The sequence below is a fragment of the Pyrus communis genome, chromosome 7, assembly GCF_041283825.1.
Source record: "Pyrus communis isolate YQ-2024b chromosome 7, ASM4128382v1, whole genome shotgun sequence".
NCBI lineage: Eukaryota > Viridiplantae > Streptophyta > Magnoliopsida > Rosales > Rosaceae > Pyrus > Pyrus communis.
Genome location: NC_142571.1, coordinates 26,786,581 through 26,808,422, shown reverse-complemented (window position 1 = coordinate 26,808,422; position 21,842 = coordinate 26,786,581). Strand labels below are relative to the sequence as shown.

The window sequence follows — 21,842 nt, the reverse complement described above, 5'->3', positions numbered from 1 at the left end:
TTTGATATTTATTCTATCTAACACCCCACCAGCTATCAAATCAAATGGTCTTGAGGAACGAACTTCTGCATATAAAAAGGGTCACGAGAAGTCTTGCATTGTAGTCCAAAAGAAGCCAACTAAATCACTGTTAGAGACACTTGCAAGCTTTCAGCCAGAAACGCGTAGTTACTACAAGTAATGGGAATTGCATACTGCTGTCATGTAGAGAAAAAGCTTTTAAATTGAATGCAACGCCTCTTGGTCTTTTTTTTCATCTTGACACTTTATGGAAAGCTTACAGCATAATATAATTGAAAATGTTGCAGACCAATCATGAACTCAAATGGTTGCTGAAGGTTTTTCTTAGTTGCCAAACCCTTTGGCCTGCCAAATTCACAATTTACGTTATGCATACTTCTGCAACAACATCATGCATTACACCTAAAAAATACAATACCCAATATACGTGAGATCAAGTTCATTTGAAATTATTAAAAAGGAAGATAATAAAAACCTCAACTATGCGTTTTTGATCGTCAAGATGAATTTATTTTGTCCATCCATACGTTTTGCGCATGGTGCCATTCAATTCCCCTCCATTTTTCACACAGCCGTACTTTTGAGATTGAGAATTGAGAATAAAAGATTAAGATTGAAAATTGAGAAGTTGTAACGAGGAAGACTCTTTGTTGATCTGTCTCTCTGTTTCTCCCTCGGCCTCGCCCTGGTTCTCTTCTCCTTGATTTCTGCACAACTACAAACAAACTGCCGGTGTGCAGTTAATGACTGCGTTGGAAACTAGCGTGTGCAAGTGCTGTTTGACTGAGAAAAAGGATGATGAGTCAGTTTTTTTTTTGGGTTTTTCTTTTTTTCCTGATTTGTTTACAAAAATACCTTGGGGATTCATGATAAATCAGTTTTCCCCCTTTTTTTTTCTCTCTATTTTTTTTTTCGCAGCCCTCCGATGAGAATCGGGTCAGATGGCTATGATTAAAAGACAACCCTTGCCCTGAGTAATCGAAAGACGAAAACCACACCCAGTCTGAACTTCTCATCGCCAACTCTATCTCTATCTTCCTCACCTGAACAATGGCCACCACAGCATCATTGTAGTTCGACAGCGACGACGACGCAGCTAATAAATCAGAAACATCTCTCTCTCGACGCACCTCCCTTTCACGATCTAGCAACCACCAAAACCCTAAATGCCAAAATCAGACGTCCTTTGAATTCCTACCCAATCCCTATCAGCCCCTAACCGAATGGTGGAGACCAAATGATCAGACGGAATGGCCTCCGCCTATTCCTCTTCCGCGGGATATCTGAGTTTGCAGTTTGAGAAGGGTAATGTGCAAACTAAATTTGTTATCAAAATTTTGAAAACTAAAGAACATAAAGCTGAAGATTGATTTATTACTTAAACGTTAATAAATGTGTTCATTCATATTGGTAACACATTATTTAGTATGCAAATTTTGTCTCCCTAACATTACTTCTTGAAAAAACTGATTTGCATCAAATGCGGTGGGATTTTTCTCTTCCACGTTTGTATTTCTAATTGTTCCATATTACTATTTTATCCCTATTTAATTGGGTAATTGTTAATTAATTTCTTAAGATCCTTGAGTTATATTAGCGTGTTGTGATCATGCTATTTAAGCTATTGGCTAGCTCTTAATCATGCTAAAATCTAAAAGCCTAAATTGAAATTTAAAATATAATTTTTTTAATACATACAATACTATCTACATTAAAGAGGGAGAACATTCAGCTAATTTTCAGAATATAATTTAGTTTAAGTTTACTATGTTGAAAATCAAATCTAAGATCTTTTATTTATAAGTAAAGAGGAATACCATTAAACTGTATTATTAAGTGACAACAAAATTAAAAAAAAAATTCTGATTCAATTTAAGTTTAAGTTTGTTCGCATGCACTTGCCCATAGTCTTCTCCCTCGTGAAAGTTGTAGGTTTTTTTGTTTTTTTATTAACAAATGATATTATCTACATTAAGGGGAAGGGAGTGGACTTAGCCTCACAATGGGCTAGCAATAATGTGGTTAAAACTCGCTTTTAGCGAGAATCAAACCTAAGATCTCTCACTTACAAGTGAAGAAGAATACTACTAGATTGTAATTTTAAGTTTGTTTTGTTTTGGTTAATTGTACGTCTTTCCTCGTCTAATCAAGTTTTCTGACCTTATGCGGCATATATTTCTTGACCAGCTATAACTAGAGGAAGACCCTGGGGTTTTATAAGTAGAGGCTGTTGTAGTTGGATTATGAATGTAACTTCTATTAGAAAACCTTCGATTTTAACCAGGTTTTTATGTTAAAAAAACTAACTGTATTTTACACCCCAATTTTGTTATGGAATTTTTTTTTTTTTTTTTTTTTTTTTTTTTTGGGTAAGCAACCCGGATCTAGCAATCTTATCTCTACACTGCAAGAATTTTGGTTAGAGGACACCATTTTCATTGGTGTCTATTATAAAGAATGGGCATTGACATTGGTGGCAAACCTCAATTGCCACCATGCAGCCACCATATTGGAGTACATGTCCTATGTAGAAGTCTCTATTGTAACAATAGCTACCCTTAATACATTGGTGACATATAAAAACAATGCCACCAATATCATTGGTGCCATCTGAAAATAGTACCACCATAAATCATTGGTGTCAAAGTTGCAAATTGTGTTTTTAAAAAAAGGATGTCACGTATGGTACAGGCACCCAAATTAGAATTTCATGTTTCTTTTTCTTTTCCTTTATTTTTTTTTTATTTTTTTTTTTGTGAGAAAACAAATTGTAATATCATTGATATATGAATACAACTACAAATTTACATAACTGATCTCTTATTCAATTTTGCACAAATGGGTAACGATGACCGTTAACAAATAGACCAAAAATTTAGAATCAATGAAGGGCTAAATGACAAAAGCTTCCCTTACTGTAATCACAATTCTGTTGCAAGATTAAGCTACTTCAGACTTACATTTGCTCCTTACACAAAGATAACAACTTCCTATATGCATAGCACCATTTTAACTGATACAAAGTGCTCGTTTTATGAATCCTTGTAACATCTTTGCTCCAAGCTATTAGTGATTTGTGGGGGAGAAAACGGAAACACATGAGATGGAATATAGAAATAACTAGCAAGGGAGCCCGTGCAATGCTGCGGGTTTTAAAACCGTATAAAACATGTGAAACTCTATTTATATACATGTAGAAATATCAAATCTATTCGTACTCATCACCTGAGATTGAGAAATTTCTAAAAAGTTTGATATTAAGGAGGAAAATAAGGAGTAAAGAAACTCTTTAATCTCAACAACTACAGTCTAGCAATTAAAAGTTTTAGCAACAGAGTATGCATGCTTGACCCTACATTTCACCATCTAAACAATAAAAGGAATCAAAATATAAGTCAATTATATACATGATTTTTTTATTCTATTTATGATATAATGACACAAATATCCACTTTGGTTGGATCAATGATTCAAACATCCATTAAATCTTCATAGTTTCCAGTGTCAAGCAAATTTGCAATCACTTAATAGTTATAAATTCTTTATAAAGTATGATGGCTTACCGTAAATTCAGTGTCTTAAAAACTTTATTTAGTGTGCAGACTTGCATGACTAATAACTTGAACAAAAACATTTGATTATCAGTAATAGTGACAGATATAAAGAAGGGAAAAACAAACGATGGAAGACAGAATTTTGGATAGCAGAAGACTAGCAAATGTGATTAACATGTGAAAAAAAAAAATTAAAAGCAATTGAGAGCGAGATTGAGATAGAAAGACACAGACGTTACACTTTTATCGTATGAAATACAACTTCCTATGTATACTCTTTACTGGAAGATTGAAAATCATGCTATAGCCAAAACTAAAGAGAACAGTAATGTCACAGCATGGGGAGAAAAAGGTGCAAAAAAAAACATAGTTTCCAGCTTCACCAAGTGCACTCTTAAGGTTCTCCACTAAATGATCCTCATGTAGGTTTTCTACCAAAACAGTGCACTATAATGCACAAATTAGATGCTTGAAATTTCCTAAAAATAATACATAAAAAAATTAAGAACAAAAACTTGAAAAATTACAATCAAGTTCGAAAGGATACCTTTGGATCCCTGTTTTCAGTTAATGGAAGGGGATGAATCCGTTACACCTTCCCATTCGAACTCACAGCCTACAAGAAAGAGATTTATGCTTATCTTTGGCATATTCGCCATTCAACTTGCACTTAATTCTATAAAAGAGAACAAATTTAGAACATTACAAGGAGGGAAGACTCCCTCAACGCAGTCGCTATTGACAAATTGTTTCGGACGAGCTTTTTCATTTTTCTAAAAGAAGCAACAACTGAAATTGGAACTGCAAAAAGAAATGTCAATAGTTAGTGAAAACTGTTAATATAACAGTGTGAAGAAAAGGAGATTTCTAAGTGCTCCACAAGAAGCAATATTATTATAGATACACAAAAAGAATAATTAGAACTTATTGATCTAAAAGATTCAAGATTGGGAGCTTAACTTTAACTGTAATATCAGTTACCTTGTTCCCCCTATTTTGAAGCAAATATTCTAATTTATATAAAAATGTGATAGTTGTGGTTAAGGAGAAAATCACCCTGTTCACCTTAGTTTTTTGGGAATTTAACGAAAAATTCTGAGTATTATTCACTTTAACGAAAAACCATATTTTTTACACTAAAAAGTCCATCTTTGTACTATTTACTTTACCTTTTATTTTGTCCTTATCGTTAAAACCCAAAATTTTTAAGACCTTTTCATTAGCCTTAGTTTTTTTTTTAGGAGAACCCTATTCACCTTAGTTTTTTTTAGAAGAACCTTGTTCACCTTAGTTTCACCCACAACCTTCCAAGGCTTCCATTCTTCTCGGCCCAGATTGGAAACAACCTTGGTTAACCTTCTTCGTCCCCAATCTTCAACACGCATACAAAAAATGGTATTAAAATTCGAAATCTAGAATCGATCCAAAAATTAAAAGTTTTTATTTTGAGAAATCACTTACACCAGGGAACAGCCACGAGGAGAGGATCATTTTTACCTCTTAGGTTGAGGTCCAATTCTGGCAGACATCGCCGAAAATTGGTTGGAAAACCCGCGATCACCGTTTCTTAGATCTGAATTTGAGAAAATTAGGCTACGAATTTGTAGAAACTAACTTGAGGGTTGGAAAGAGGAAGGGAAGAGGATTCTGGAGGTATAATTTGATGGCAGTTGGTGACGGAGGCACTGCTGCATGAAAGAGAAGAGGGAGAGAGACGGGAGGGAGGAGAGAGAGAATGAAGGGGAGGAGTTGGACTTTTGTGAAGGGGAGAGATGTTTAATAGTTTTTTTATTTGTTTTATTGGTGCCTAATAAATTCTATTGGTGCCCCAATAAATCACAAATGCACAAGAAATTACTTTTTAAGAATAAAGCTTCTAACAGACTGGTTGGTGTCTCAAATTTGAACACCACCAATATCAGTGGCATCCAACTAAAAAGACACCAAAAAATGTTAAAAGTGCTATCTATCTATCTGTAGTTACCAATTACAAATAGTCTGCAAACATTGGTGGCCTATAGCCATAATTCTAACAGTGCTAAACCCAATTTTAACAGTATGGAAATTTCAGTTATGATAAAAAATAAAAAAAATAAAAAAAACCCAACTTTAAAATTTTGTCTCCCATACAAATTTGCCCTTAAATTAAATTTATAAAAAATAAAAAAAATAAAAACCAAAATCCAAAACCCAGCTACAGACGGTAACATTACAACCCCTCCATTGGCTCCTATGAATCCAATCGAAGCTCTGGCCGGACTCTGCAACATCGTCGAAGCCCACAATACCCCTCCACTTTTTATCGTTCTTCTCCTCCCCCTTCCCTTTAGTTTTTATCATTCTCCCACCTTCCCTCTTTTCGACTTCCGGCGACCTACCTAGACACCAATGGTGGTTCCCATGACACAGTGACCACTGTTCCTTTCTCTTCAGGTTGGTTGTTTCTTGGTTTTTATGAAATTCTACATATCAACAGCTCATGAACCATGGTGTAATTGGATACCTTGTCTATGATGGAATTCAGTTATAAAAATAAAAATGAAAAACTAAAAACTAAAATTTAAAAATTAAAAACGAAATATTATCAAATAGCCCAACTAAAGAGTAACGTTATACTTACCACTTATTGGTATCATCATTTGTAACATCTCTTTAATAGAAGTGGAGTTCGCCAGCACATGTAGATCTCATCTTTATTAGAAAGATGATACAAGTAGATATAAAAGTAACATTTTTGCTAACTAAATCAAATTATGTTGATCCGGAGAGGACAACCACTTTAGTTTTTTGTGTCATATCATTTTCTGTTTCCATTTTCTTTTTCTCATTTTGTATGAATAGATTTCAAGGATTGTTATTTGGACTGAAATCCGAGAGGGCTCTTATATTGTGATGGATTTTGCAACCTGGTTATCCCTAAATCCAATTGGAAACCTTAATAAACTTGTGGTTGGAACTTTGATAAGAATATACAGAATAAAAGAAAATTTTTATTCAAACCCAATAATTTTATCTCTATTAAGAAAGGATCGTGTAATATACTGGTTAATAGACACCTAAAGTAGTTGATGTCCCATGAGGATCCTCGTTGGATTCTCTTTGTGAGGATCCTAGGGATCCTCCAATTATATTTGTTCATCGTACATTGTGTGGTCAGAAATCATTGTAAACTTTTTTATTTAAAATTGAATATAAACAGTATCTAACAAAAACTGGCCGCACAATGTACGATGAACGGATGTGATTGAAGGATCTCCGAGATCCTCACAAAAAGGGATGCTCTCTCGTTGACGTGAAACCCCATTAAAAGAGGGATGCGATTTCCTAGGCATTATTGTAGATATAATTAGCTAACTTTAGGCCATCTCCAACCGAATGGTCCAGAGGGCCAAAAATAGTTCGAAAACCGTCTTCAACTGAAGGCTAGGCCAAATGGCTCGTGGGCCCCATTGGACAAAATAGGGCCAACCGGCCGGCCCAAAGGAGCCAGCCAGCCCAGGGCTGGTCTAAAATTTGAAAACCAATGGTAACTAGCTGACCTCAGCTAGCCGTTATTTTTTAATTTTAATTTTTACAGTTTTTTTTTTTATTTTTACAAAATTTGTTTTAAAAATTGTAAATTTTTTGTTTCCCTATAACTTCCTAAACCATTAAACATTACATAACATTAACTCATTAAGTAATATGAAACAACATTAAACAATATTAAACAATATTAAACAACATTAAATAACATTTAACAACATAAAAATAAAACATTTAACAACATTTTTAAAAACATTTAACAACATAAAACTTAAACACCTACTTCATACTTCTTTTAGCCGTTAGATTTTAATTTAAGTTGTAGTTTTTAAATAATAAATTATGTTTGGCCCTATGGCCCTTTGACCCTCGGTTAGAGATGGTTTTTCCTTTGGCCATCGGTTGGAGATTGTAAGAAATATGGCCCTACACTGTTTATTAAAATATTAATTTCTTTAAGGATCAGAGGGTTAAAACGAGCCATGTAGTCAGCTTTCAGTTGGAGATGGCCTTAGTTGTGTATATATGGAAAGGGATCTGATCCCTCTCCTGTATATATTATACTCTTACTTTGTCAATGCAATATACGAAAAGTGTTCAGTCCATCACTTTCCATAGCCGTTCAATATACCACTTTAATACATTTGAGAACATCTTTCACCAAGCTAGGCGCAGAAGTCGAAACCGGGACAGATAGGTGAATCAAACCCTCCATCGTATCACATAGCCATTTGTCTTCCCAGACTTTGACAGAGCAGCCATTCCCAATTTGCCATCGCCCGTCTCACATAATGACTACTTGACCTTCATAGCAGTTCTACTATGGGCAATAGCCCGATTGACTGGTTCTCAAACACGGCCAGATAGCCCGAGGAAAGTGGTCCAGCGTGTGCTGGCGAGGGAGCCTTAGCAAGCCCGAGGGAGAGGCCTGGCAGGAATCGCTCGCCCGAGAACCCGAAGGCTGTGTGACGTATGGCTAATGTGCGGCATCGGTGCATGCGCCGAGCTTGACATCTCCCCGTCCACCTTCAACATGTTGCTTCAACTCATCCCCTTTCTTCTGAACACCAATTTGCTTATCCCTCTCACCCCTTACCTTCCCATATCTCAACACCTCTCACAGTACACCCTAATCCCAGAAAACCCACTTCAGCTTTGAACTTAATTACACAAACCCAACAGCTAGAAAGCTTTTCTCTCAAGAACTAACCATACCTTGTAACAAAAATTAAAGAAAATATTTATTTAAAAATATATACATACACAGATATATGAAATCAGTGATCCAGCCATGTGGCTATCCAGCAGATATTCTGATACCTCTCTCACGAGTATGTGCGCGGCATATGATCCAGCAGCTTCAGTGATTCAACCATGGTGCTTTGTGAAATTGGGGAAGGAATTGAAGGGGTTTAATAGGAGGAAGAAGAAAAGAAACGACCAGAGATGAGAGGGAGAGAGAGAGAGTTGTTGATAGAGACAGGAATAGAAGGCCTTGGGGTCTACAAGGTTTAATGGATTAGGTGAGAAAAAAAATATTAATATTTTATTATCTGTTGCTATGACTATTTAGTTTTAGGGGTGGAGATGCAAAAAGGTAGTTACTGTTCATTAAGGGCAGTTATTGTTCACTTGGTGGATTGAATAGTGAATAGCCCGATGGGGCCTTAGTAACTGTGGAACTGCTCTCAAGGAGGCTACTCCAGGCCCAAAAGCTCGGGATCATTTTTTCACATTCATGACCTCCCAATTTGGAAAATATCTCCCATTTAACACCCTCGCCCAGAGAAAGTCAGGTTCTTGGATTAATCGCCAAAATTGTTTCGCCAGCAGAGCTTTATTAGAGTCTAAGAAACTCCTGAATCCCGACCCACCAACCTTCTTATGGAGACTCATAGTATCCCAACTCCAATGGATACAACGTTCATCGTTATGTTGACCCCACCAGAAATTCACAATAAGAGTGTCTAATTCCCCTGCAAAATGTTATAGGAAAAAGAAAGCAAGTCATTAGGTAAGTTGGGACCGCATATGTCATGGCCGATTAAAGTTTCGCGGCCTACCAGAGATAGGGAGTTGATCTTCCATGATTGAATTTTCTGCTGGATCCTGTTTTTGACAAAAGCCAAGGCCTCTTTCTTAGGGTTGGTTTGGTATTGCTGTGCTTTGAAAAAAAAACTACTTCTGCTGTGTTGTGAAATTAAGCAGCTGTGAAATAAAGCAGCAAAATGTTTGGTAAACTTTTTTGTAAAAGTGCTTTTGAAAAAAAAAAAAAAAAAAAAAACAGTATTATAGTGTTTGGTAAACTTTTATGTAAAACTGATGTGAAAAAAAAGCCGGTTTTTCAAAGCTGGGTTTTGCAGCTTCTTGTTTTTGGCTTTTTTTTCACTCAAAACTGTGAAAAAAAACTGAAGCTGAATGTTTACTAAACACAAAAACAGCTCCCAGCTTTTTTTTTTATACCAGTTTTTTTCAGAATCACCTCAATACCAAATCAGGCCTTAGAACGACCCCAAACCGTAGGCAATCTCAGGTATTTTCCTGGGTCCGAGGAGTCACCCATGTTTTAAACCGCACCAATCTCAGCTCTGGTACGCTCCGGGGAATTCTTAGAGAAGAACATAATGGACTTATCATAATTAATCTTTTGTTCTGAGGCTTCACAATATGCATTAAGAATGGGCTGGCACCAAGTGAAGAAAATGGCCCGGCCTGCAGTGAAGTTGCTCCAGCCCGCGAAATTGACTGGCACCCAGCCCGTGCCAGTCAAGAGCCCAGCCCAAAATGGACAGACCCAGAGGCCGGTCCATTTATTGGCGCGTGCACAACACGCGCTCTGCCTGGCGAGTAGCCGACCGCGTCTGCAGGCGGTGGGGCCCGCGTGTCGCGCAAGTGGACTCATCACTCCTCAGAGCCGTTGGATTTCCAACGGTTAAAAAAATTTAAATTTCACTTTTAAATTGGACCGTCCGATCACAGATCAATAGTCCACGTTTTTTTCACCAAAAAAAAAAAAAAAAAGGCCCAACGGTCAGAAATTTGACCGTTGGCCACGTGGCAGCGTGTTGGCTGTTGGATTTGATTATTTTTCAAATCCAACGGTCCAGATTAATTACAACATTAAAATTTATTAAAAATTAATTAAAAAATGTCAAATTTTTTTTAAAAAATACAGAAAAATTTTAAAAAATTAATTTTTTTTCTTCTATAAATACATAACCCTCATCTTCCACCTTACACCACATTTCAATATTTTCTACACTTTCTACACTTTCTACATTTGAATTTTTTGTACACTTTGAGAGAAAAAAATGACTTCGTGGAAGCTCAGTGAAGATGTTACGTTGTGTGAATGTTGGTTAAAAAAATGACTTCGTGTGAATGTTACTTCATAGAAATCTATTCATAAAATAGTACGTTCGGATAATGACACGTGGCGTAACGAGATTGGTTAAAAATCCTATCCGAAATTAAAACTATTTTTTTTTATTTTATAAAAAAAAATTTATTTAATATTTTAAATGGACTGGGTGCCAGCGCATTTTGTAGGGGTGGAGATCGTTTGTGCCAGCGCATTTTTTAGACTGGGTGCCAGCACATTTTTTTTGGGTGGAGATGTTTTGGCCTATTACTGTTCATTGAGTCTATTACTGTTCAATTAAGTGGATAAATACGCTGGGTGCTGGCGCAAAGTGGATAGGGGTGGAGTTGCTCTAAGAAAAGCTTGGCAATTATGAGAACTTGCTTTCAAAAAGAAGAGTGAATCATTAGCAAAAAATAAATGAGAGATTGTAGGTCCCCCGGGAAAGAGTTATACTCTGGATAGCATTCTCCTCGCAAGCTCTTGTTCTTTTGGTAGATATGCTTCTGTCACTAACAAGAAGAGATAAGGAGATAAGGGGTTCCATTGCCTTATGCCTTTGGAGGGTTTGAACTTTTCACCAACTTTGCCATTTAATAAGAGAGATTATATTCACACATCTCAAGTTACTTTTCTCATATCTTTTTAATTTTTTAATATTTTCTACACATTACTAACGCTTGATAGAAAAATATTAAAAAATTTGAAAGGTTGTGGGAGGAATAATTTGGGGTGTGTGAATATAATCTCCTTTTAATAAAACCGACAAAGAGACGGACTCCATGTCTCATTTATGTATCTTTTTTAATTTTTTGACACGTGCTTTTTACTCGACGCCAACATCTAACACTGTTAAGTTTTAATAAAACTAATTAATAAATAAATAAAAACTAAAAACCCAGGCATGGAGAGAGCCATTCGGCTCCTATGCTCGTTCGCCTCGCCATCGCAAACCCAACAAAGAGCAAAGTAAAAAAATTCGAAAATCAAACTGAAGAAGAAGATGACGACGATGTGTTGGTTAATAAAGAGACCGACGAGATCGGTGGCCGGAGCCCACACGTTTCTGCAATTGGGAGCTAAACGGCTCGTGCGCTTATTTTTTAGTTTGTTTTTTTTTCCAGATTTGATCAAATCATGATAGCAATGGTATGCAACCTTTAAGAGGGAGAGATGCACCTGGGAGAGAAACGGTACGGTGACTTCTAAATCACCGTCCAACAAAACAATTCTCAGTAGAGAAAGATGCACCTCACCAGTCACCAGTGAAAAGTTTAACAGCAAAAACTCTGGGTATCGGGAGTTTTGGGGTGGGTCTCGGCGGTTTTCTTATTTCTTTGAATTTTTTATAATTTATTTTATAAATAGAAGTGTTATTGGCACTTCAAAAATCTCATTCTACATTCCTCACAAGTGTATTTTTTTTTTCTTAATATAGAAGTTTGGAATGTAAAATAAGATTTTTTTAGTGTTAATAACAATTCCCTTTATAAAAAGTAACAGTGTTTTGTGGGGTTAAATTGTAAAACACGTGTCATCAAACTAAACAAAGAGACCAAGGAGACTCGGAATCCGGGACAGCAGACCCACAGCCGGGACCAGAATCCCGTGGTGAAAGAACTCCAAGGTAGCACCACTTATCACTTCGTTGATGGACTGCCAGAAATTCTGGTAAAAAATGCCTTGAACCCGTCCGGACCCGGGGCTTTTAGCCCCCTCCCATTTGAGTAGCCACATCTTTGATTTCTTTCATTGAAATTGGTTGTGTGAGGGCATGATTCATATCTTCCGTTACTATCCTTTAAAGACCACAAATTGTCTCATCCATATTCATTGGTCATTCCGTTGTAAAAAAAAAACTTAAATAGCTCTCAAACTGAATGCGAATATCCTTTTCGTCTTCAATCCACATATCACCATCCCCCTTGATTTTAAGAACTTTATTTGAAACTCTTCTTTGAATTATGGTGCGGTGAAAAAACGACGTATTTGCATCCCCATCTTTTGAGCCACTTGACTCTTGACCCTTGATACCGTTAGCTTTCCTCATTTTTCCTCATTTTTCCAGATCAATCAGCTCCTTTCTCTGCATAAAGTCCTTGAGAAGGCGCCTTCGACTGAAATCCAATCTCTGCCACCACGCTTTTCATGTGGCCATATCAGTTCGTTGAAATCCCCTGCGCACATCCAAGGGAGCCCATCGGCAGAGAAGGCTTTCGTTTTTCTTTCCCAAAAATCGGCTGTACTTTCCGCTCGAGGGGGACCTTACTACATCCACGTGAGACGAGCCCCAATTTTAATGCACAAATTTAGTGAGGATTTTGGTGTCTCAAGCCTTACCCTATTTTAATTTTGGAGTTTGATTTGGTCGAAACTTCCAAACTAATTAACCCTGTATAAAAAAATTAGATCAAAACATAAAAGAAATTGATAAAACAATCACTACCACGATTCTGATGAGGAACAATACTAAAATCTCGTCATAGGTGAGATAATTGCACAATAGTTCAATATCAATGAACATTTTCTTAAGTTGGAAGTTTGTAATTCAAGTAATTAAAAACAAAAAGCTTCTTTTTAGCTACACCTTTTAAAACTTCATTTTTATCTCAATTTGCCCATGTAATTCAAAAGTCATCATTTTATTTACTGAAACTCAAAATTTATTCCAATTTGACTTGTGGACTCTCTCTTCTCCTTGAAAACTATAGGTTGGCTCCTAGAATATCTATGGGACTCAACACCCAATAAGACTATGTTATATGTGAAATACATTTGATTATAAATATCATTGTACATTAACATTCAATAATTAGATAATATTAAATTTAAAAGAAAATAAAGAGATGAAAAAAAAAACAAAAATGAAATTTGTTTAACCTAGCACACAAAAATCAAACTCACATAAGAAATTAACAGATTTAAGGTAATATGGAGTGAATTTTGAGCTTTATACAGATGACTTTTAAGTTTCATGGGACAAAATGGAATCAAATTGAGTTCCAGGGAGCAAAGTGAAGCGAATTTTTAGTTTCAAAAAGTAAAATAACGACTTTTGAGTTACAAGAATCAAATTAGTTTAAAATCAAGTTTTAAGAAACGTAACTAAAAATAAGGCTTAAGCATATATGTTTTGTACCCGATTTTCTATGTTCGAATACATATACCCAAAATCACTCATAGCAAAAACATGATTTCTTAAAATATATTAAAAAAAGGGTTTTTTTTTTTTTTTTGTGGTCTTTGTGGTGACACGCCACTTTCAATGTGATCCTTGTGGTGAAAAGCTATTAATTAAACCCCTGTAGTGAGTCATGTTAGCAATTGAAATCCAAATCTAAAATTCCATTAGTTTTCTATTAAATAAAATCATGTGACTATCATATGTGGATGGTCAAAATTAAGTTTATTTATTTTGGAAAATAAAAAGATAAAAACATGATTGAATTAAAATAAAATTATAAATAAAAGAAACTTATAAAGATTAAAAAAATTAAAAAATTAAAAAATTAAAAAAAAAACACTCAACGGTTCGTATCTCATCTCAGCCTCCCAACCACCGTCATAGCCACTCGTGACCTCTTCCACCGTCACTACCCATTATCCCAATTTGGCCCAAAAAAAATACATAATACCACTAGTTAATGACGTGGGTTTTATCCAGCCACTGAGAACCGAATTCGCCCTTTCCCTGGAATCCAAGACAAGCAAACACCAATCCAAACAACCCTCAAAGCAGCACTCTGCCTGCACATCCCCCATGGCCATGGCCACCACCATCCTTTCCTTACCCCATCTCTCCCTTCCACCTCACCGCCGCCACCACTACCTACCCAACGTAACCACCGTTCCAACTCGGGTTCGACTCGGCCTGCGAACTCAGTCTCTGGGCAATGACATGCTGGGGGATTTCGGTGCCAGAGACCCCTTTCCGGCTGAGATAGCGAGTGGGTTTGGTGAGAAGGTGCTGGGCAACGGCAACACCGACCACAAAATCCTCATCCCCAACTTGTCTGCTCTCTCTCTGTCCCAGTTAGACTGCAGCCCCGTCTCTCCCCTCCAGCCTCCTATGGCGGAGGACGATGCCAAGGAGCTCCTCAGAAAGGTCAATTCAATTCTTCACTTACATCCCCATTTTGTATGAGATGCCCATATGGTGTTCGATGAAATTACCCCATCAGTCTCTGTCTTTTTTTCTTTTATCATAAACGAAAAATATCAACTTCACTTGAGGGAGGGGACCCTTTTGGGTTCTGTTCAAAGCTCAGGACTTTGTGGGTTGTCTGTTTTTTTATACAATACAAACTGCGGGCGCGAGGGGGATTCGGACTTTGGGTGAACATGGCACATCCGCTCCAACCAATATGGCTACGCCCGCCCTGCTTCGGTTGTGTTTGTAAACTTGAAATGTGCCTTTTGTTTTCTGTAGGTTGTTGGGTGGAGATTGATAGTTGGAGAAGGTGGGCTGAAATTGCAGTGCCTGTGGAAGTTGAGAGATTATCAATGTGGGGTTGAACTCATCAACAGGATTTATAAGGTTGTAGATTCTGCAGGGCATTTCCCAAACCTTCACTTGGAGCAACCAAACCAAGTTAGAGCAGAGCTATGGACATCTTCCATTGGTAAAACATCTTGTTACAACGTCTCTACTTTTTTTAATACAAGCGATATTCTAAATTAACACAGGTGACGTCCAATGAGGCTACGTCCACGCACGCTTAACTTTAGAAAGTTTTGATTGGGCTAACAGGTAACTTTGATTGCAGGAGGATTGAGCATGAATGATTTCATCGTGGCTGCCAGAATAGATGACATAAAAACATCAGATCTTGTGCCCAGAAAAAGAGTTTGGGCTTAGTGGAAAGCATTGTGTTTGTAATATGGATTTTGTTACAAGAGAATGTTTATGATTTTCGTATAAATTTTGTGGATTTTGTTTCTCAGCTTTGTGTTTGGACGAGGGATTTTAGGGGGAGTGTAATCAAATGAAGCATTACGGAATTACATATGTTGTTGTACCATAAAAACATGTTGAATCAAGTAGTGCAAAACATTGATTTGTTGTACTAAACATGGTTAAAATGCGATTCGAAATTTGATTTGGTATTTCGGGTTGCTGCACTTCTCTTTGATACAACTGGACCTTGACGCCCCTCCCCCCCCCCCCCTTCCTCTCTTCTAATTTCAGGGAACACAGTAGCAAGTAACAATGCTTGGCTACTATGAGTAGAATCTTCTGCTTAAAATTCTTCGTCTTCTAATACAGAGCTTTGTGTTTATGATCATAACTGTTCATATAATGAATCACCTTATAAATATCATCTCTGCAAAAAAATGAATTAAAACTAGAGAACTTTAACGAAAAGCTCTCGTATTGTTCATTTTAACGAAAAATCATATTTTTACATTAAAAAGTCAATCATGTTACTATTCACTTTACCTTTTATTTTAGAGAGTTTAAACGAAAAGCTCACAGTACTGTTCACTTTAATGAAAAATCACATTTTTACTCTAAAAAGTCAATTTTAGTACTATTCACTTTACCTTTTATTTTGTCCTTATCATTAAAACTCAAAGTTTTCAAACTATTTTCATTAGTTTTCCTTTTATTTTATCCTTATCGTTAAATCTCAAAATTTTCAAATCATTTTCATTAGTTTTCCTTTAAAACTAAGGTTTTTTAATCAACCTATTATAGTAAATATATATTATTCGTAATGTTTTTACTATTTTCGTTCACCTGTTTTTATATAATTGGATGAGGCCTTAATTTTAGTTGATTTTTTGTAAAGACGCTCTTATAGACTAATTTATAATATAAATAACTTAAATCATAAACACAAAATTCTATATGTCGACAAACGAACGATTTTAAGTACAATCTCCTACTTCTCATTTGAGTAGCCAACGGCCTTCGTGGTTTCTTCACATCACGTGTGATTTCCAAAAAAAAAGAAAGAAACTGGCTTCACACGTGTGTGAAAAGCGGACCAAAAGCGGCGTGGCCGTTCGGCGGGTAGCAAATAGCCGTTGGGCGAAGTTCCAAAGCTCAAAAACCCGCTCTCATGGAGAAGCTGAAGTCTCTGGTTCCAGAAACCCTAAAGCGATCGATCGCCGCCAGCACCGCCGACGATCTTCCTCGAACCTGCTCTTCTCTCGCCGATTTTCTCCTCCACTTCGAGCCCTTTCACCAAGTAAGTCGATATCTTTATACACTGAAATTTGCGAGCTTCGAAAAGGAAACAGGAACAGAAGAAATCAGATAAGAAATTGATTGGAATTTGTGGGATTTTATCAGATGGTGAGGGACTTAGCGGACCCTGAAGTAGCTCTCTGTGGAAAGAACATAGAAGCTGCTTTGGAGGCGAAGCAAAAGGGCAATAAGTGCTTTTTGAGAAGTGATTATGCTGAAGCTTTGGATTGCTATACCCAGGTACTTCTGTATTTGAGATTACTTCTCTAAACAGTAGGCATTGCTAATTCTATATTATGTTTGTATATATTTTTCATTGGCATGGGGCACACAGGCATTGAGAGTTGCTCCTATGGATGTAGATGAAGACAGAAATCTGGTTGCTACTTTGTATACAAATCGGGCTTCTGTGTTGCAGGTAAGACTCATTCTTTAGATATGTGGGTAATTGTGTATGCACCAAACTTAAAAGTTCAAAGCGTTGTCGACAGATTTCATTGCTTACTGCTATATGTTTTCTTTTAGAAACTGGGTCTTCTGAGGGAGTGTGTACGAGACTGCAATCGGGCACTTCAAACTTCTTCAAACTATGCAAAGGTGAAATGCTTTTATTGTGTTGCGCTTTTTCGTGTTTTGTAGCGTGGATTTGAGTTTGACTCCTTTGTGACTATAGAACAAGGGTAACAAAAGGTGTTGCGCTAGTTTTTCCAAATTTACATTTTTTGTATGTGCTGCAGGCATGGTATAGAAGGGGCAAGGCAAATGCTTCTATCGGAAATTATGAGGATGCAATCCGTGACTTGGATGTTGCTAAGGTTCTGGAGTTGTCAATGAGTGGAAAGAGACAGATAGAAAGTGAGATGAAGATAATTTCGGATCAGCATAAAAGTATGAATCCATCAGAACAAGATAACGAGAATAACTCAAGTATTTTCGGTAAGATATTAACACTGTTAAGTATTAAAGTATGTGACTATATTCAAATCTTTTGACCTCTGGACTGACGGTCACTGCTCACTTTTGATGAATAATCATTCCATGGTTTCTCAAGATAATTTTAGAGATTGGCCCCAATACGTTTTTCTAAACCCTGTGATTAAAACAACAGATGAATAAATAACAATTTGGAGACATGCAAAAGCTACAAATATGAATCCATGTTGACGCCTAACAGCTTGAAATGATATAACTCGCTTGGAGTATTCGTTATTTCATAATATTTGTGTGTCTTACGTTATATTCACTTAAGCTGATGGATTTTTCACACTTACGTTAGGATGTAGCAGTGGCCAATGGTCTCATTTCTAGTGTACTTTTGTTATTAAAACTCTTAATGCAATCTTTACATGGTTTCCAGTTTTCTAAGATACCTGTGACTGTGCAGCTTGTTTTACTGGTTAAACTTCGCAACAGTTATTTTCTTTCTAATAAAGCTAGTCGTAACTCATCTTGGGGATGCAAGTACTAATGACCTAATTAAAGTACGTTGTAATCCACCAGATGAACTGCGCCAAATGGAATTACAATGTGTCACCACACCAGAGAAAGGAAGGGGTATGACTTCAACCAGTGACCTTCCTCAAGCCTCCTTGGTACATACAGAAGACCCTTTTGCAATGGTATGAACTGACATCTCTTTCATATTTGCTATTATTTACTTTTTAATCTTGTTAATTTCCTTTAATTTTAGATTTTAGTGTTTCAGTCCAAGTAGATTTCCTTTTTATTCAGCTTTTCTTGAATCCTGATGCTATATTTGTGGTGTGGTCCATTGCCTTGTCTTCTTTTCCCTTCCAAAAGGGAGGGATTGGTGCATTTCTGTGCAATACTGATGGATGAAATTTTGGCCTGGTGTTTTGCAGATAATATTAAAGCCTTGTCGGGAAACTCACTGCCACTACTGCTTGAATGAGCTACCCGCGGATAAAGTCCCATGTACATCATGTTCAACACCATTGTATTGCTCCCAGAAATGCCGTATACAAGCAGGAGGAAAAATGTGCTGGGATTACCCAAGCAATCAAAACATTCTTGAAAATCTGTCAGCCGATCTTGAAAAGTACATTGCAGATACCACTTTAAATGTTGAATCTGAAACAGATACTGAGCACATTCCTGAACATAAACATGAATGTAAAGGTGTACACTGGCCAGCAGTATTGCCATCAGAGATAGTTTTGGCTGGCCGAGTGCTAGTAAAGTCTGTGATCAAAAGAAGAGGTTCCACTGATACTTTTCATCTTAGTGAAATTTCGGTACATATACTTATTATATTGTCCACAGTACTAACTTTCATTTCAATTTATCATATCACTATCTCATGAATAGATTTTACTTGTAGCTAATGAACTCTATTTTTTCTTGCAGGATCTTTCTCATCATTATTCGAAAATGCCTCCAGAAACGAAGTTGGAATTACATATATATTCTGCTGTATTATTATACTGTCTTCAGCATTCCGATGGTTTTGAATTACCAATAAATGGGCTCTCTATTTCACAGGTCGCCTCTCTATCTCTCAGTCTTTCTCTCACTCACTTACACACACACACACGTACAAACCCAATGCTCTCATAAATGCAAGGTGCACGTGCAGATCCTAAATTTGTTCATTGGTATCATCACCAAATTATGTTATCATTTCAGAGATTGTAATAAATATTGAACTTTTTTATTGACATCTGTAAATACTTAGATGACCTATATTTCAAAAGGATTTTATATGTCACATCTTGATTGTCATCTGTTATATGAGGTTCCATTCCCCTGTTGTTGCAGATTGTCATACTTATATCCCAAATTAGGGTGAACTCTATGACAATTGTTCGTATGAAATCCATTGATTATCATGGGTTAGAAGATCAATTTGGAAAGCTTACACCTTGGGGAGAAGGTCTAACTAGTAATATGGAACAGGTTCGCATTTATGGTATGCTTTTGTTTTTATTTGTTCTTGTTTGTTTCTCCTCTTTTCCTGACCATCCTTGCCATCCTTGTTCACTGCTCTTGCGTTGAACGATCTTTATGAAGTGGCTATTTTCATTTGTGACACTTGTGATAATTTATGTAAAAGATGCTTGTGTTGATCAGTTGATCTGTTTATGTACATCGAACCTCAATTCATAAATACTATGCCCTCTGATCTATCTGCAACATTATTTTTGCTACTTATATAGGTCAAAGTAGGTCAAGCAATCTATTTATCCGGAAGTCTGTTCAACCATTCTTGTCAGCCAAACATCCATGCGTATTTCCTTTTACGCACTCTCTTTATACGAACAACAGAATTTGTCGCATCGGGGCTTCCTTTGGAATTTTCATATGGTCCACAGGTATGCCCAGTTACCATTATATTGTTCAGTTTTTCTAATATGGAATAAGATTATGATGTTCTTCCATGAAATGCTATGGTGATATTGAATCTTGTCAATGAAGGAGCTGTATATGTAATTGTGTATCAATGCAGGTAGCCCTTCCGAAGGGCCCTTTCTACATGGTGAAACACTACAAATTTCTGTTCTTACTATAAACTAAGTTTTGTTTATACAGGTTGGGCAGTGGGACTGTAAGGACCGTGTCAAGTTTCTGGAAGATGAGTACTCATTTCGATGTCAGTGTAGGGGTTGTTTAAATGTGAACTTTTCCGACCTGGCCCTAAATGGTTTTCACTGTGTCAAACCAAATTGTTCCGGCATAGTCTTGGATACCGGCGTTGTTAACATTGAAAGAGAGAAACTTAAGAATTTGCCCAGTATCATCAGCACTAGTAGTGTGGAGCCTCATCTTCAGGTATTGTAAATAACTATATATCTCAGTAATGTATGATCTCCCAAGTCACTTTCGGTTCTTTTCATGTGGTCCTTAACTGAATTTTTTTTATTGATTTTCATTTATGATCGTACAGGTTGAAGAGTTCAATACTGATGAGATCAATAAACTGGCTCCTCATGTGCAACCCAATAATGTTTTCGACATTAATCCGGGCTTTTGTTTAAAATGTGGTTCTTATCGTGATCTGGAATCTTCCTCTGCAGCTGCAGATAAAGCTCGGATGTGCATCAGAAGGTATAACACTGTCTGAAAAGTGGTTCTTATCTTTCCAAATTACCGGAGTGCCTATTTTCTATGTTCACTATGCGTGCTGGAGTATTGACTGTTCATTTCTTGACAGGCTACAGGATGCAATAGTCTCACAAGATGTTTCTAGTACCGTACTTTTGGATGCTTTAAGTTCTCTTGGTCTGCTGAGATCAACATTTTTTGCATATAATAGGAGCATTGCAGAAGTGAGTTCTGACCACCCTTTACTTCTGTATCTTAGAAATTTATCATCACTAAAATCATTAGGATCTTTAACTCTACGTTTTTATCCGAGGAGCTACTTGGCCATTGTTTATATCATTTGAATGTGCAACTTTTATTTGTATATGGTTAACTAAAATAATTCGACATTTGCAGGCGGAAGACAAACTTGCGCAGGCATTTTGTTTGGTCGGAGAGTTACAACCCGCCATGGAACATTGCAAAGCATCAATCGAGGTAAAATTCTTGTTGCACACAAGCCATATCATCCTGAACTTTATGCATTAGTGTTGGTTAGATCTAAGTTCTGCAAGGATATGTATTCATAGATAGTTATTTGTGAATTAAAATGAAGTATGATCTTCTTTGGTTTTTATAAAAATATCTCACTAGTCACTTGGTGTATTTTTCTTGTGCATAATTCCAAATGACGTTTTCATGTTCGCGTTGGCAATTGGCAGATCCTGGAGGAGCTCTATAACCCTAATCACATTGTCATTGGATATGAACTTGTGAAGCTTTCATCTCTTCAGTTATCCTTGGGTGACCGTGCTGCCGCGGCCAGCATAAAACGACTGTATCAAATATTTTCATGTTATTATGGGTCTCATACGTACGTGATTTTCCCATACCTTCGATTTCTGAGGAGGGAGAAGCACATCAGTTCTTTGGAGGACCAACTCACATGAAAGCATGATTCGGTCTGATCTCTTCTGTTCTTGTAAGGACCAACTTCCCTGATTCTGTTGCAATATCTAACTCATCACAGACTGATTAATTTTAAAAACTGTTGAGAATACTACATGTAGATATAAGTTTCGATGTATAATTTCTCTTTGAGTCTCGGCACCTCTCGACATTGTTGCACGAATTAGCATTCGTTTTG

General features: G+C 36.7%; 2 protein-coding genes and 1 long non-coding RNA gene across 5 annotated transcripts; 2 read left to right on the top strand and 1 right to left on the bottom strand.

Annotated features, from left to right (window-relative positions):
• Positions 1-2,824: 2,824 nt before the first annotated feature.
• LOC148695979 (uncharacterized) lies at positions 2,825-5,384 on the bottom strand. Of its 3 annotated transcripts, none has more exons than XR_015964254.1 (5): positions 5,037-5,384; positions 4,832-4,947; positions 4,282-4,376; positions 4,123-4,191; positions 2,825-4,022 (listed from the first exon to the last, which is right to left on the bottom strand). It is a non-coding gene; the product is annotated as an uncharacterized LOC148695979 (long non-coding RNA). The 3 variants fall into 3 exon arrangements; XR_015964252.1 differs by having other exon boundaries at positions 2,825-3,084; XR_015964253.1 differs by having other exon boundaries at positions 2,825-3,084; positions 4,862-4,947; positions 5,037-5,331.
• Positions 5,385-14,101: 8,717 nt separating this feature from the next.
• LOC137733860 (Transcriptional coactivator/pterin dehydratase) lies at positions 14,102-15,567 on the top strand. Its single transcript, XM_068473056.2, has 3 exons — positions 14,102-14,566; positions 14,891-15,083; positions 15,228-15,567. Exons 1-3 carry the CDS (start codon positions 14,222-14,224, stop codon positions 15,317-15,319), a joined length of 630 nt encoding a protein of 209 aa, XP_068329157.2. The 5' UTR covers positions 14,102-14,221; the 3' UTR covers positions 15,320-15,567.
• Positions 15,568-16,363: 796 nt separating this feature from the next.
• TPR9 (Tetratricopeptide repeat (TPR)-like superfamily protein) lies at positions 16,364-21,805 on the top strand. The gene is made up of 15 exons (XM_068473184.2): positions 16,364-16,655; positions 16,760-16,894; positions 16,989-17,072; positions 17,180-17,251; positions 17,392-17,590; positions 18,155-18,273; positions 18,517-18,909; positions 19,022-19,156; positions 19,433-19,570; positions 19,831-19,986; positions 20,204-20,443; positions 20,559-20,719; positions 20,826-20,940; positions 21,113-21,193; positions 21,418-21,805. Exons 1-15 carry the CDS (start codon positions 16,527-16,529, stop codon positions 21,643-21,645), a joined length of 2,385 nt encoding a protein of 794 aa, XP_068329285.2. The 5' UTR covers positions 16,364-16,526; the 3' UTR covers positions 21,646-21,805.
• Positions 21,806-21,842: the final 37 nt, after the last annotated feature.

Coding starts and splice junctions, on each gene's coding strand:
- LOC137733860 (XM_068473056.2), top strand. CDS start 14,222: ATGGCCATGGCCACCACCATCCTTTCCTTACCCCATCTCTCCCTTCCA. Junction 14,567..14,890: donor CCAAGGAGCTCCTCAGAAAG/GTCAATTCAATT, acceptor TGTTTTCTGTAG/GTTGTTGGGTGGAGATTGAT. Junction 15,084..15,227: donor GCTATGGACATCTTCCATTG/GTAAAACATCTT, acceptor CTTTGATTGCAG/GAGGATTGAGCATGAATGAT.
- TPR9 (XM_068473184.2), top strand. CDS start 16,527: ATGGAGAAGCTGAAGTCTCTGGTTCCAGAAACCCTAAAGCGATCGATC. Junction 18,910..19,021: donor TTCATCTTAGTGAAATTTCG/GTACATATACTT, acceptor TTTTTCTTGCAG/GATCTTTCTCATCATTATTC. Junction 19,571..19,830: donor TAACTAGTAATATGGAACAG/GTTCGCATTTAT, acceptor CTACTTATATAG/GTCAAAGTAGGTCAAGCAAT.